Source organism: Vombatus ursinus, unplaced genomic scaffold, assembly GCF_900497805.2.
Source record: "Vombatus ursinus unplaced genomic scaffold, bare-nosed wombat genome assembly UNPS02014791.1, whole genome shotgun sequence".
In the NCBI taxonomy this organism is placed as follows: domain Eukaryota; kingdom Metazoa; phylum Chordata; class Mammalia; order Diprotodontia; family Vombatidae; genus Vombatus; species Vombatus ursinus.
Genome location: NW_020954569.1, coordinates 48462140 through 48477033, shown reverse-complemented (window position 1 = coordinate 48477033; position 14894 = coordinate 48462140). Strand labels below are relative to the sequence as shown.

The 14894-nt window shown below is 39.6% G+C and overlaps 1 protein-coding gene across 2 annotated transcripts in view; it reads left to right on the top strand.

The window, feature by feature from the left end:
- PLEKHG4B (pleckstrin homology and RhoGEF domain containing G4B) overlaps positions 1–14894 on the top strand; it is a 192847-nt gene that overhangs the window by 56221 nt on the left and 121732 nt on the right. For both annotated transcript variants that reach the window (XM_027869104.1, XM_027869103.1), the window contains exon 2: positions 11324–11521. In XM_027869104.1, coding sequence (XP_027724905.1) covers positions 11324–11521 — 198 coding nt within the window. The remainder of the gene's footprint in view (positions 1–11323; positions 11522–14894) is intronic.

Sequence of the window (14894 nt, the reverse complement as noted above, 5' to 3'; positions counted from 1 at the left end):
AACGGAAGCAAGTAGAAATTAAGTGACTTGTCTGGGGTCCCACGGCTAGGAAGTGTCTGAGGCCAGAGTTGAACTCTGGTTTTCCTGATTCCAGGTTCAGTGTTCTATCCACTGAACCAACTCTTCCTTGTCTTTTTAAATAGATTTTTTTGTTTGTTTATTTCAGCTAGACCTATGATCTTACCATGGTGGGGAATTTCCAGAATGGAAACTAGAAAGCTGGAAAACTCTTTTATGTTGTGTAGTCTTCAAAGAATTGCACTGGATACTAAGAGGCTAAGTGATTTGCCCAATTTACAGAGCTTATATCTGTTAAAAACAGGACTTGAACCAGGTGCTCTAATCCAGCTTTCCATCCATTCACCACGCTCCCTCTCAATGAGTGTTTTATTCTCCATGGGAATAAATCATGAGTGAGAAGTCCCTTTTTGTCCATCCTTCAGCAAGACATCTGTCTGTATCAGGCCCCAGACCCAACACCAGAAATCACACTAGAAATCCAAGATTACCTCCCATTTACATTGTATGGTTGTTTGCATTAGAATGTGAGCTCCTTGAAGCTGTGGACCTTACTTAGGTTCTTCTTTGATCTTCAATGCTTAGTACAGTATATATTACATATTAAGCACTTAATAAATGCTTGTTGACTGCTTCTTAGACTGTGATAGGCAGGTTATATGTTAAAATATATTTGATTTCACTCCATTCATTATATATATATTTTATTTCTGCAATCATTATCTGCAGTATCTCCCAAATGTAGTAGTCAACATTGTACAGTACAGAGTACTGCCTCTGGAGTCAAAAGATCTGAATTTAAATCCCATTTCTTATGTTTGCTCTAAGCCACATTACCTCACTGGGACTAAATTTCCACATCTGTAAAATGAGAGGTTAGGTCTAGATGGCTTCTGAGGTCACTTCTAGATCTCTGATCATATGATATCTTCCTCTTCCAATTTGTTATTCTTATCATCTGTGGTCTGGTAAAACCAAAACACCAAATTTGCTCAAATTATGTGTAAAACAAGAGTAAAAATTTCTAAGCGAGTGCCTGTCTTATAAAGTGCATGGGTATTAGTGTGTAGGGGTTTGGTAAGGCAGTAGGAGAAAGATAGGGTGGAACCAGATTATTAGAGGGCCTCAAAAGCTAAGTTAAAGAGTTAGGATTTGATTCGATAGGCAATAGAGAGCCATTACAAATTCTTTAACAAGGGAGTTATATGACATTTTTTGTCTGAAAAAAGATTAGCTGGTGGGGTGGGTCAGTGGTTCTAATGGATTAGATGGGGAGATGGAGAGGAAAATAGAGTCAGAGAGTGTAGTGAGATAGTGCCAAGCCAGGTGCGAGATTATGAGGGCTTAAATAACAAAGTTAGAACATAGAAAGATGGAAGGATATAGGAGATCCCCACTTTCATCTAGTCCTGTCTCTTTTCCCCCACCCCCATACCATATGAAAAGTACTGTTTGGAGAAATAGCAAATCAATGAAAAGTGTCAGAGATTATACACCTAATCACAATAGGAGGAATAATAATAATGAATATTTATTTAGCATTTTAAGGTTTGCGAAGCATCATATATATCTAGATCTATAGATTTATAGATCTAGATATATATACTAGTTAATCCTTACACAACCAACCCTGTGAGTTAGGTACTATTATTATTCTCATTTGAGAGGATAAGAAAACTGAGGCCCACAGAATTGGTAGTGTTAGAGTCAGGATTCAGACTCAAATTCTTTCAAGTTCAAGGCTCTTTCAACTACACCATGATAGTAGGAAGCACCACATTTCTCCATGCCCACTCTTTTCATTGCTGTTAGCAATAACCACCCTATCTTTACCCTCTTGTGGGAGTGCAAAGAAGCATTAGAATCATCAGGCAGTTTTCTGCCGTTCTCCCACACCCCAGAATGGCAACATGGAGCCTTAAATTCTGGAATAATCTACTGAGTTAGGATAGTAGGATTCATTCCATGGCAACATGCCCACACAGCTGCCTGAAGAGACAATGGATATGACGGTGAAGGTCATGCTAGCAACAACTATTCTAATAGCCCTTTAGAAATCTGTCCCCCAACAAAACCTTACTATTCTAGGCAAATTTTTTTCTGGCTGGTATAATCTGCTATTCCCATGGTAGCATTGACTCAGAAGTTCCATTACCACAGCTGTATGTAAAAGCAACTTATTTTACTACTGGTCTGATCCATGACAAAAGTCATGGGAGCTGATTCAAATGAAGGTTGTTGGGTATTCAGCATGGCCACCCACAAATACAGGCTGTACTCCTGAAATGGGATCTCTTTGAAGGGAAAAAAATAGGGCTACACTGAAACATAAATAGAGGAACTCTGTTTTCAAGAGGACTTATAATTTAGATCTAATTAGCTTTGTGACATTGGGTTATTCAATTAATCTGTCTGTGTTTAGTTGCTCCTCCGTAAAATAAAGTGGTTGATGTAAACTATGTCTCTGAACCCTTCCAGCTCTGAAATTCTATGATAAATCTTTGCCCAAGATGAGTGATTATTTTCTTATCTATCTATTGTCTGTCTGTCTGTCTGCCTATCTATCTATCTATCTATCTATCTACATACATACACATTTTGCTTAAAGCAAGGTAGACTTGCACTCTGGCCTACTAAACCTTTGAGTCTATTGACAGAAACAGGCATTAAAGAGGTACCCCTGGTTCCTCTGAACAGTACTTTGCCTCTGATGACACATGTATAACCTGAATCTAGTCACTTGCCATCTCAATGAGGGTGGGTGGGGAGGGAGGAAGGGAGAAAATTTGGAACCCAAAATTTTAACAAATGTTGAAAATTGTTTTCACATGCAATTGGGAAATAAGATATACAGTATAGAAATCTATCCTGCTCTACAGGAAAATTGAAGGGGAAGGGGATAAGAGAAGGGGAGGAGAGATAGAAGGGAGGGCAGATTAGGAGAAGGGGTACTCAGGATGCGTGCCATCTTGGGGTGGGGGGAGAGATGGGATGGGGAGAAAATTTGGAACTCAAAATCTTGTGGAAGTGAATGTTGAAAACTAAAAATAAATAAATTAAAACAGTACTTTGCCCCCATCATAGAGGTTCTCCTTACCCAGAAGCAAGAGACCCTTTAAAGGTCAACAGCAGAGGTGGTCCCAGGCAAGACACTAATGGTACCCTTGTCTGTGGACCTAGGATCATGAAGTTAGAGATACAAGGGACAGTAGAGGTCATCTGCTAAACCCTTGATTTGAAGAGAGTAGTATAGCTAGAAGGCATGGACTTTTAAAAAGGAGAAACAGTAATAGTGCTGGGTTAATAGTGCAGAAGTACAACTGACTTGACCCACTCCTGTACCGTTGGCACAAGAAGAAGAGGAGAAAGCCAGGTCTTCCTGGAATAATCATAGGATTTAGAGCTTGAAGAGACCTTAGAAAGCATCTAATCCAGGGTAATTAACATGGCTTTGTGCTGTTCTTTAAAAAAAATTTTTTGACCACTGTATTTCAAAATAGCTGGGTTGGGTTTTGGGGTTTTTTTTTGTATTTTGGTACTTTATTTTATGCATTTAAAAACATCATTTTGAGAAGGGGTCCATAAGCTTCTTTAGACTGCTAAAGGGGGTCCATGATAAAAAAAAAATGTTAAGAATCCCTGATTCAAGTTCAACCCCCTCATTTTCCAGATAAGGAAACTAAGGCCCCAAGAAATGTGATGGCCCTAAACTTAAGCAGCTGATAAGTAAGTGGAGAAGTGGATAGAGTGCCAGGCCTGGAGTCAGGAAAATTCATCTTCCTGAGTTCAAATTCAGCCTCAGACACTAGCTGTGTGACCCTGGGCAAGTCACTTAACCCTGCTTGCCTCAGTTGGGGCAGCTAGGTGGCGTAGTGGGTAGAGTGCTTGAGCCTGCAGTAAGGAAGACTCACTGTGTGACCTTGGGCAAGTCATTTAACCCTGTTTGTTTCAGATTCCTCATCTGTAAAATAATCTGGAGAAGAAAATAGCAAACCACTCCAGTTTCTTTGCCAAGAAAATCCCAAATGGGGTCACGAAGAGTCAGACACAACTGAAAAGACTGCACAATAACAAAGTAGGAGTAGATAAGGCTCAAACCCAGGTCCTCTAACTATAAATTGAATGTTTTTTCCTACACCTGTACTGCTTTCCTTATAACATGTTGCTCTGATATTCCCTTTCAGACTCCTGAGAGGCTTGTTTCCCTCTTTTTTTTGCCTTCCTCAGTTTCCCAGCCTTCTCTCTCTGGCTGGTCTGGTTCACCAGCCTTCCTTCAAAGCAGGCTGGTTCAGGCTGGGCAACAGATGTTCTGAGAAGGAAATCAAATCACGATTCTGTTTTCTACTTCATCTATGACAGACTCAATTGAGATTGAGCTTGTTTAAAAGCAATTATCTTTGTCAGAAGAACAGAATATTAATTTTCTCTAGGAGACAGCCTCAACAAACATTCCCAGAAGCTTCAAGGCAAACAGAGGCATAAACAAGTCGCAGTTGCTGGTGGAAATCAATACCATACAGTCTGCCTAGCTGATCAGAAAGTTCATCTTCCCTTCACAAAACCCACACTCCCAGGAAAACCAAGTCGTAGTAGATGGTGTGGTGAGAAATCTTGGTCACCTGTGCAGGGGAATATATGTTTTCAGGTCACTTGGAAAACTCAGAATGTCATCCATTCAGAAAACATTGTGTGAAAAGTGCTGTGCTAGACCCTGGGAGAGATGCAAAGTTTAGATAAAGTTCAGTTCTTGTCATCATCATCACCATCATCATCATCATTATCATCATCATCATCAACTGACATCAATTGTGCCTTAGAATTTGCACAGTGATTTACACACATACCACCCTCTACAGAGCAGCTGAGCTGATTTTCCTAAAACTCAGACCTGACAGTGTTACCTTCCTACTGGTTTCTTGAGTTTGAGCTTCAGAGACTTAAGTGATTTTTCCGCTGAACACAAAGCTAGTAAGTGTTGTGGAATTTAGCGTAGTAAGAAGATTTGTTGTTCAGTCATTTCAGTCATATCTGATTCTTTGTGACCCCTTTTGGGGTTTTCTTTTCAAAGATACTGGAGTGGTTTGCCATTTCCTTCTCCAGCTCATTTTACAGATGAGGAAACTGAGGCAAACAGAGTTAATTGACTTGTCCAAGGTCACATAGCTAGTAAGTATCTGAGGCCAGATTTGAACCCAGGTCTTCCTGATTCCAGGCCTGGCACTCTTATCTATTGCTCCACCTTAGCTGCCCTGTAATAGGAGGATAAGCCACAATAAATAAATCCTACTTCTTAATACCACTGGAACAAATACAAGCTCCTCTATTTAAGCCCATCACAACTTGGATTCAAATCCCTTTTCCAGACTTATTGTTTATTACTCCACTTCATACATGCTATTATCCAGCTAAACTGACTTTCCTGATGTTCCTCCTGCATGATATTCCATCTCCTATCTCTGTGTCTTTGTACAACCTGTCCCCTTTTGCCTGGAATGCATCTCTCTGCCTCTTCAACTCCCTGGCTTCCTTCAGAGGACCATTTAAACGCCACCTTCTATGGGAGGTATTTCCTGATTGCTGTAAAAACTAGAGCTTCCATTGCCTCTCCCCAAAAAAGTTTCCTGGTGTTTATTTTGTATTTATATACTCACATGCATATAAATATATATATAACATATGCATATATGTAAGTGGGGATGTGTTTATATACATAATTACGTACATCTCTATGTATGTGAGTATAGATATCTAGATAGATAGTCTCCCCACAAAAGAACATAAGCTCCTCGAGGACAGGGTTTGTTTCATTTTTGTCTTTATATTCTCAACACCTCACACAGTGCCTGGCACATAGTAGGTGCTTAATAAATGCCTCCTGACTAATATGTTCCTTCATTTGACATATTTCCCATTTCTTCAAGCACAACAACCATGTCATTTGGTTCTCTCAATAACCCACTACGGGAGAAATTGGACGTGGCTTGGAATCAGAGGACTTAGTTTCAGATCCCACCCGTGATACTTCATGTGTGACCTTGGGCAAGAAGGGAAGTGAAGTGGGTCTCTCAATTTCTTCAGCCGTAAAATAAGGGAGTTGAATTACACGGTCTCAGAAGTCCCTTCCAGGTCTAGATCAACGCTGTTATGACCCACAAGTTATTTGTATCTCTATTTTATAGAAGAAGCGCTGAGGTTCATGGAGTTAAGTAATGTTTCCCACGGGACACATGACGAGTAAATGTCATGGAACGCAGTGTCATAGAGGGATAAGGCACAAAACCAGATCATTATAGTGCACAGTGTCCTACAAGTGCATTAGAGAATTGCAAAACAGAGTGTTCTTCATAGGTCTGAGAGAAAGGCTCCATCTAATAATGATGCCTCACATTTACATTGGTGCTTTGTATTTTTAAAGCACTTTTGATGTCTACCATTTCACTTGATCCTTACAATGACCTTGTGAGGTTGGCAGGCAAATGTTACAACAGCTGTTTGATAGAAGCAAAAGTGGAGACATAGATTGATTTATCTAAGTTCCAGTCCCTCTGGAAAGATCACTGGATGAGTCCTAGCATCAGTTCATCATAATAGAATGATTTATTTTTTAAAGCCATCTTCTAGAAGCCCAGACCAAGAAGGTCTCTTATTCTAAAAAACATATAAAAATAAGTCTGCAACCCAAGAGTAAGTGAAGCAATGATTGATAAATACAACTACTATCTTCACACTAATGTGAGGCAGCTAAGTGGCACAGTGGATAGAGTGCCAAGCTCGGAAGCAGGAAGACTTGAGTTCAAATTTGCCTTCAAACACTTACTAGCTATGTGACCCTGGGCAAGTCACTTAACCTGCTTGCCTCAGTTTCCTCATCTGTAAAATAAGCTGGAGAAGGAAATGGCAAATCATTCCAGTATCTTTGTCAAGAAAACCCCAAATGGGGTCATGAAAAGTCAAACATGATTGAAATGACTAAGCAACAACAACAATAAAGATCACTGAATCTCCTTACCAGGCAACCTAGCTCTAGTTGGACAGACAGAGTGGTTAGTCTAGAAAGGGAGTAAAATCATGGCCATTTTCTAATTCATTGGTAGATCAGAATATGGTTGCGTAAACAACTCACCTATGCCCCTGCTTAGGAGCTTAAAAAATTTCTTTACCAAGATTTACATGAACTGATGCTGAATAAAGTGAGCAGAACCAGGAAGACATTGTACACAGTAACAGCAACATTGTGTGATGATCGACTATGATTGACTTAGCTCTTCTCATTAATACAATGATCCAAGACAATTCCAAAAGACTCATGACGGAATATGTCCATATCCAGAGAAAGAGCTATGGAATCTGAATGCAGATCAAAGCATACTATTTTCACTTTTTTTTGTTTTTTTTCTCTGGTTTTCCTTTTTTGTTCTGTTTCTTCTTTCACAATATGACTAATGTGAAAATATGTTTATGTGATTATACATGTATAATCTATATCAGATTGCTTGCTGTCTTGGGGAAAAGGATGGGAGGGGAGGGAGAAAAAATTTGAAACTCAAAATCTTATAAAAAAATGAATGTTGAAAACTATCTTTACATGTAATTGGAAAAAAACAAAATGTTATTTACCAAAAAAAAAAATCGTCACCTCATCAGGTTTACTACCTCTGCTTTTACCTGAATAACCTTCTCCTATTTTCACTACCCTTACCATTATTCTGTCCTTGATTTCTCGAGTTAGCTTGCTCCCCTCCAAACACTTTTACCTCCACTTTATATATTTTCTGATGCCTACAAAAGGTATGCCTTACTTTAGGACAAATAGAAATGGGGACCATTAATAATAAGATTAGGATCCTGGCTGTCACATATTGACTTAGTTTTAAAATATAATATTATCTATGTTTGACTGTATTTTTATTTAGTTTGTTAAATATTTCCCAATTACATTTTAATTGGGTTCAGCCTGCACTCAGGACTGTTTCATTCAGTGCTTGATACCTCTTCTCGAAACAATAGATGTGCTCTTAAAAGCCTGTGGTTGGATTAAATTTTAGTAGATTGAATCACTTGAATGCACTAGCACTCACTGTTAAAAGGAAATAGGAAGTCTAATGTTTTGCAAAGCCAAGAATACCTTGGAAAATGCATGATAAGTCTTCATTTACATTTTTTCTAAGGCAAGATTTTCATATAGTTGGACTTTTAGAAATCTGACAGCACATGAGCTGTAATGATGCCTGATTTGGATGATAAGATATTTGTGGAAAGGTAATTAATAACAGAGACTTCACCTTTGACATTAAGGGAGGCTCTGTGGGTGCAGTATAAAATTCTGACTCTAGATTTCACCCAGAGAAATCATGGATAGGACTCTTTGACATATTGAAGTGCAGGTTGGTGGGGTGGGGTGGGGTGTGGGTCTTTTTTGTTCCAAGGCACACAGAGACATATTCTTATGAATGTTGGCAGGAGCATTGCCATATTGCAGTGCTCAAGGTCTGTGCCATGGGACGATGTTATTGGCAAAACAATGTTATGATCACATGCATGGCTGGTTGTTCCAATAATAAAGTGCCTTGTTCAATATCCAACACAGACTTGTCTGACATTGAGTCCCTGATGTTCCAGAATCATGCAAAAACAAGGCTCTAGTAGAGAATGAAAGCCCTAATCTCAGAGAAGAGAACACAAGGGTCTCTGGGTTCTTAGAATTCTGTTTTTCTTAACCTTTTGGAAGACTGAATCCAAAGCTAGTGGGGAATTGCTCCTTGCCCATTTCATTGAGATTTGATATTTTCATTTTCTCATACTACTTTGCACTTACCCAGAGACCTTGGGACATTGCAGATAAATTGTCTATATCAATTATAATATCATTCCCCAAATAAAAATGAACACTCTTACCTGCTGTCAACTCTGTTAGGTCAATATTCCTTCATTGCCATACTCCTCTGGGGGGTTTTCTCCAGTCTTTCTTTCTTTCTTTTTCCTTGTTTCCAACTCTTAGTTTTAATACTAAAACTTAACACTAGAAGTTTGAAAAACAATATTGAAGGAAACATTATAAGTGGATAGTTCCTTAGAATTCCAGTTCTTTTGTGTTTATTAAATTTTATTCAAGTAACAAACCTTAATTTTATTTCCTCCTCTCCTTTCCCTCATTGAAAAAAGAAAAAGAAAAACAAAACCCTTGTGCCAAACATGCATAGTCAAGCTAAATTAATTCTGAACAGATTGCTCAGTCTTTATAAACCTGGTATTATTGGGGTTAATGAGAGAAATGGGAAGATCTGTTTCTTTAGGAACATTCTATAGTCCAGATGAGCAGCTAGAATGAGTCTGCTCATGCTTTATGGAGAATAAGGGACCCTGATCTAGTATTTGAAATAAATATTCATCCATTTTTGAGCTTTTCTGAGATCGTCTTTATTCCCCTGGAATTCTGCTATATCTCTCTTCTAAGATCATCCTGTCTCTGTACTGGTTTCTGTCTGAGCCAAAAGGCTCTTCCTTATATCTCAGACTGGAAGCTGGGCCAGTCATCTAGTGAGCAGTGAATTTTTATTTCATACATGACCCCTCTTTACTTTCCCTAAAAAAATTTTCTTTACAAAAATTCAGATGGGGAACACTTGTTTTTAAATTTTGATTTCTCATTTTTGATCCCCTGGATTTTTTTAAACAGTGCTTTCTAGTCTTTCATTTCTTTTCCAACAAAAATATATCTTGTGGTATTTCCTCAGGAAATGTCTACTCTAAAAATAGCACTTTTAAAATCATATTGTAATTTTGGGAAAGCAGCATTCCCTCATTACAGGCAAAAAAAACCCTACTACAACAAATTGCTATGAAAAGAATTATGTGACCTTAATGAACTATGCCTACTGTCTACTTCAACAATAATGTTATTTTTGAGAGTGATCAGTCCCCACTGCAACTGAAATCTATCTGCTATCCATAAAATTGTTCCCCCTGCCCTACCTAAGAGCTAGGTTACTCTTCTTCAGCAGCATTAAGAAAATGAATCCTTAAATCCTAGGAACTTTCTCTCTCCAAAAGACTTTAGAGGTTATCTAATCTAACCTAATTTTGGAGAAGAATAAACTGAGAGAAATATAGTAATTTGTGGGCAGAGAGGTGATGCAATGGTTTAGGGCTGAAGTCAGGAAGACTCATCTTCCTGAGTTCAAATCTAGTCTCAGACAACTTACTAGCTGTGTGACCTTGGGCAAGTCACTTAACCCTGTTTGCCTCAGTTTCCTCATCTGTAAAATGAGATGGAGAAGGAAATGGAAAATCACTCCAGTATCTCTGCCAAGAAAACCCCAAAATGGGGTCATGAAGAGTCAGACACGACTGAAAAACAACTGAACAACAACAAAATAGGGTAATTTGCCAGAAATCACATAGCTTGTTGGTAACAGAACCAGGGCTGAATTCCAGCACTCCTAATTCTAACCCCAGAGCCTTTCCACTATGCCACACTGTTTTTCCTATAAGCATTATATCCTAGTGGATAGAGAATTGACCCTGGAGTCAGGAAGACGTGGGTTGAGTCTCACCTCTGACATATGCCGACAGTGTGGGCAAGTCACTTAACTTCTTAGCAGTATAGGAAACTCTCTAACACAGTTAAGTTGCAGAACAGGTACTCATATGCTCTGGCAGAGGGAGGTGCTTTAGAGGGCTCTTTCTATACCAAAGAAATCACAGATCCAACCCCCTCCCAAAAAAATAATAAAAGTGGCTTAATAAGCACTGAATGAATGAATGAAATCTGACTAAGGCAAACATATTCCAGCTCATTTACAACAGAATAATTTGTGGAGACATAGATGGGAGCTAGACGGTTATACAGGGAACTGTAATCAGTGTATGGATACATAGACAATTTCTTTCCTTCTCTACTTTGGAGTCGAATAAATATTTAACGAACGAATACAAACTAACGAAATCTTTGTTCGAAATATGTTGCTACAGTGGCATTGGGTGCTTTGTAAAGGTTTCTGTAAACATTAAACTCCACTTTGGCATTTAAAACTCTCCATCTTGGAGAGAAAGAGTCCTTCTATGATGTACTTTTGGGTGATTGACAACTTATTTTGAGTATAACAGAGCAGTGAATCTCAGAAGGATAAAACCATTGAATGTGGTTCAGTATTATAAGATTTGTCTACAGGGTAAAAGCCTAACATTACTCAGGCAGCCTGGAGGGCAGGATCCTCCAATAGCACCATCATTAAGGGGTTCCTCATGCTTTGTTGAAAGTTATATATTTGAATGTCTCTGACAACTGTTCATTTTTTTTCCACAGGACTCTGAATCCCTTGACACCTACATTCAGAACACACTCTCTGCACTGTATCCTCCCTTTGAGGCAACAGCTGCCACTGTCCTGTGGCAGCTTTTCACTATTGTTGAAAAGCTGTATGGAGGAGATGGTCTGCGTTGCCTGATTGATTTCCTTGTTCCTGCCAAGAGGATCTTACAGTGCATTCAGCAAGAAACCTGCGTAAGTCTACCTCCTTTGGCCATAACAGAGGCTTTCTATGTTCCTGATTGGGAGAGAAGAGATAAGACAGAATAGAATCTCTTAACTGGAGAATTTTTGAGCCAAGCAAAGTGAGTTTTGGATAAGGGAGTAGTGCAAATGCTAGGCATCCGATGATAGTGACAATAGGCAGTTTCTAACCTTTTAAAACTGGGCCAGAAATAAGAGTTGACACATAATGCTTAAACATTTGTTGCTTCCTAAATGTTGCTAAGGAAAACCATAGAGGATGTGAAAAAAGAGAATTGTCTCCAAAGATACATCCCCAGGCAGACAGGAAGAGAACCAGCTCTCAAAGCCACATCCTACATCAAGGCCAGAGTCATTTCTGCACCGGGGTGCTAACCCTGGGGTCATTTGTTTATTGCTCGTACAGACCTTTAAAACAAATTTATAGAGTGCAGAATTGATGGATTGTTGAGCAATCTAAGCTTAAGGCATCTCTAGCTCAAATAAGGATGGAAGGCCTATTTTTTTTGAGTAACTAATCCTATCCCATCAATCCAGGATTTAAATCTGGCCTGGCCTTATGGGCAAATAATATGCTGCTTCAGAAGACCCTGATCTTGCCTCTCTCTGGTTCCATCCCCAACTTACTTCCTTATTCCTTTTTTGCAGCACAACTAGTTCCTCTATCACCATATCTCATTGAGTTCTGGTATCAAGTCAACAAGCGTTTATTAAGCTTCATGCGCATTACACAGATTAGGCTTGACTGACAGCTCCTAGATCCAGTGACATGTCACATACCAATCTCAGTCTACCTGCTAGCTCTAATCAATTTCCTAAACCCAGCTTAATGAACTGTACCTGACACCCCTCTCCAACACCACCACTCCCAACCCCATAAGGCAAGTGTTTACACGGAGCTCCTGACAAGTCAATCAATCCACATTTATTAAGGGCCTACAATGTGTCAAACACTATGCTAAGTTCTAGGTGTCACAGTGCCAAGAACACTGGTTCTGGCATCAGAGAACCTGGGATCAAATTCTGTCTCTGCCACTTACTAATTATGTGACCTCATTCTCTTTGAGCCTCCATTTCCTCAACTGTAAAATGAGGGAGTTGGACAACATGGCCTCTGGGTCCCCATTAGCTGCAGATCTTCAGTCCTGTTTACAATTCCATGAACATATTACATGTACATATAAAGCTATAATCCCATATGATTTTCACCAGTAATAATGGAAGGGTCATTTCATTACCGTATTTTTAATAAAGTGTGGTGATATCCAGAGAGATAGCCACTAAGCAGAGATTAAAAAGGCCCATATACCAGTCAACAATCTGCTCATTTCTGTCCTACAAGTTCAGCAAGCAATAGCATAGTCATTGGAGTCACTGAGGGAACAGAGCTCTCCCTTTTTGCATGCCTCCAGGTTTTCCAAGGTAACCAAGGTCATATCTATACATGGCCATCAGTGTCATAAAGTGGGTGGGGTAAAGGCTAGAGAGCTGTGCAGATGGCACTTCTAAGCCAGGAGCAGTTCTGGACCACCCCAACCCCAAAGAGAGCTTTGGAGATGGAGCCAGAAAGTGGAAGAAGGGAAGGTTCAGGTAGAAAGAGAGGTGATTCCCACAGTGGAACAAGAGTCCTCCCATTGATTCTCAGAACCAGACGAGAACTCAGAGGTTGTCATGGCATCCCTGACAAGTGGTCATGTACCCTTTACTCCATTGATAGGGGAACTCACTACTTCTCAAAGTGGCCCATTTCACTTGAGCACAGTAGTCATCATTAAGGAATATTTTTTCTTCCCCTTAAGCTTAAATCTGTCTCTTTATAGCTCCTCCTTTTGCTCTAATTTCTGTTCTTGGAGTCCTAGAAAAACATCTTCTAATCGAGAATCTTTCAAACACTTGAAAACTGCTCTCTTCTTCCCTTTTTTTCCACAGATGAAACATTCTCATTTTCTTCAATAGACCTTTCTTCAATGTGAAGGGGTGTCCAGCCCTTTCACTCTTCTCTAGGCACAATCCCAGTTGTTAATGTCCTTTCTAATATAAAGCATTTAGAATTCAGCACAGTACTCAGAGAGGGCAGAGCAGGGTACAAGGTGAATACTGCTCTTGTTCTGAACACTTCACATCCTCAGACCTCTTTAGGTTTTTTTGGGGGGGCGTTGCCCTCAATCATGCAAGCAATTAACAATCAATCAGTAAGCTCTACAATGTGCCAGGTGCTGCACTAAGCACTGGGGATACAAAGAAAAAGAAAAAAATGGTCCTTGCCCTCAAGCAGCTTATTTTTTTTAACAAGGAGACAACATATACACAAATAGATACATAGAAGATGTTAAGTGTGTGTGTTAAGTAATTTTTCAGTCGTGTCCTACTCTTTGTGACCCCATTTGGGGTTTTCTTGACAAAGATACTGGAGTAGTTTGCCATTTCCTTCTCTAGTTCATTTTACAGATAAGGAAACTGAGGCAAACAGGGTTAAGTGACTTTTACAAGATGACACAACTAATAAGTATCTGAGGTCAGATTTGAACTCAAGAATATGAGTCTTCCTGACTCCAGCCTGGCACTCTATACACTGTACCACCTAGCTGCCCATAAATAGAAGATGCATGCAGAGTAAATGGGAGATAATCTGAAAGGAAAAGGGAGTAGCAGCTGTGGGGAACTGGGAAAGGCAGGATAGGCAGCAGCTGAGACTTGAAGGAAGCCAGGGATTCCAACAGTCAGAAATTAGGAGGGAGGGCATCCCAAAATGGTTAATAGCCTCTGCAAAGGCATGAAGCCTGGAAATGGAACATTGTGTGAGAGGAATAATAAGCAGGACTGTAATACTGTACCATCAAGTTTGTGAAGGGGAATAAAGTATAAGATTGGAAAGATGGAAAGCTGACAGATTGTGAAGAGCTATACATGCCAAACAGAATAGTTTATATATATTCTTACCTATAGGTAGGAAGGAGTCATTAGTTTATTCTGAGGGTGCAGGGTTGACTTGATCAGTCTTACACTTGAGGAAAGCTACATTGGTAGCTGTGTTGAGATATATTGTAGTGGAGAGATACTTGAGACAGGGAATCTGATGAGAAGGCTTTTGTGATAACTCAGGCAAGAGATGGTGAGGGCTTGAACTAGTATGGTGCCTATGGGAGTGTAGAGAAGGGGTCATTTGTGAGAGATGATGTAGAGAAAGAAATGGCAAGATTTGGCAACTGATTGGATATGGGTGGGGCGTGAGTAAGAGTGAAGAATTCAAGATGGCAATCAGGTTGTGAATCTGAGTGGCTAAGAAAATGGTGGTGCCTTTGACAGTAATAGAGAAGTTGAAAAGAGGGAAGGTTTGGGAGGAGAGATAATGAGTTTTGTTTTG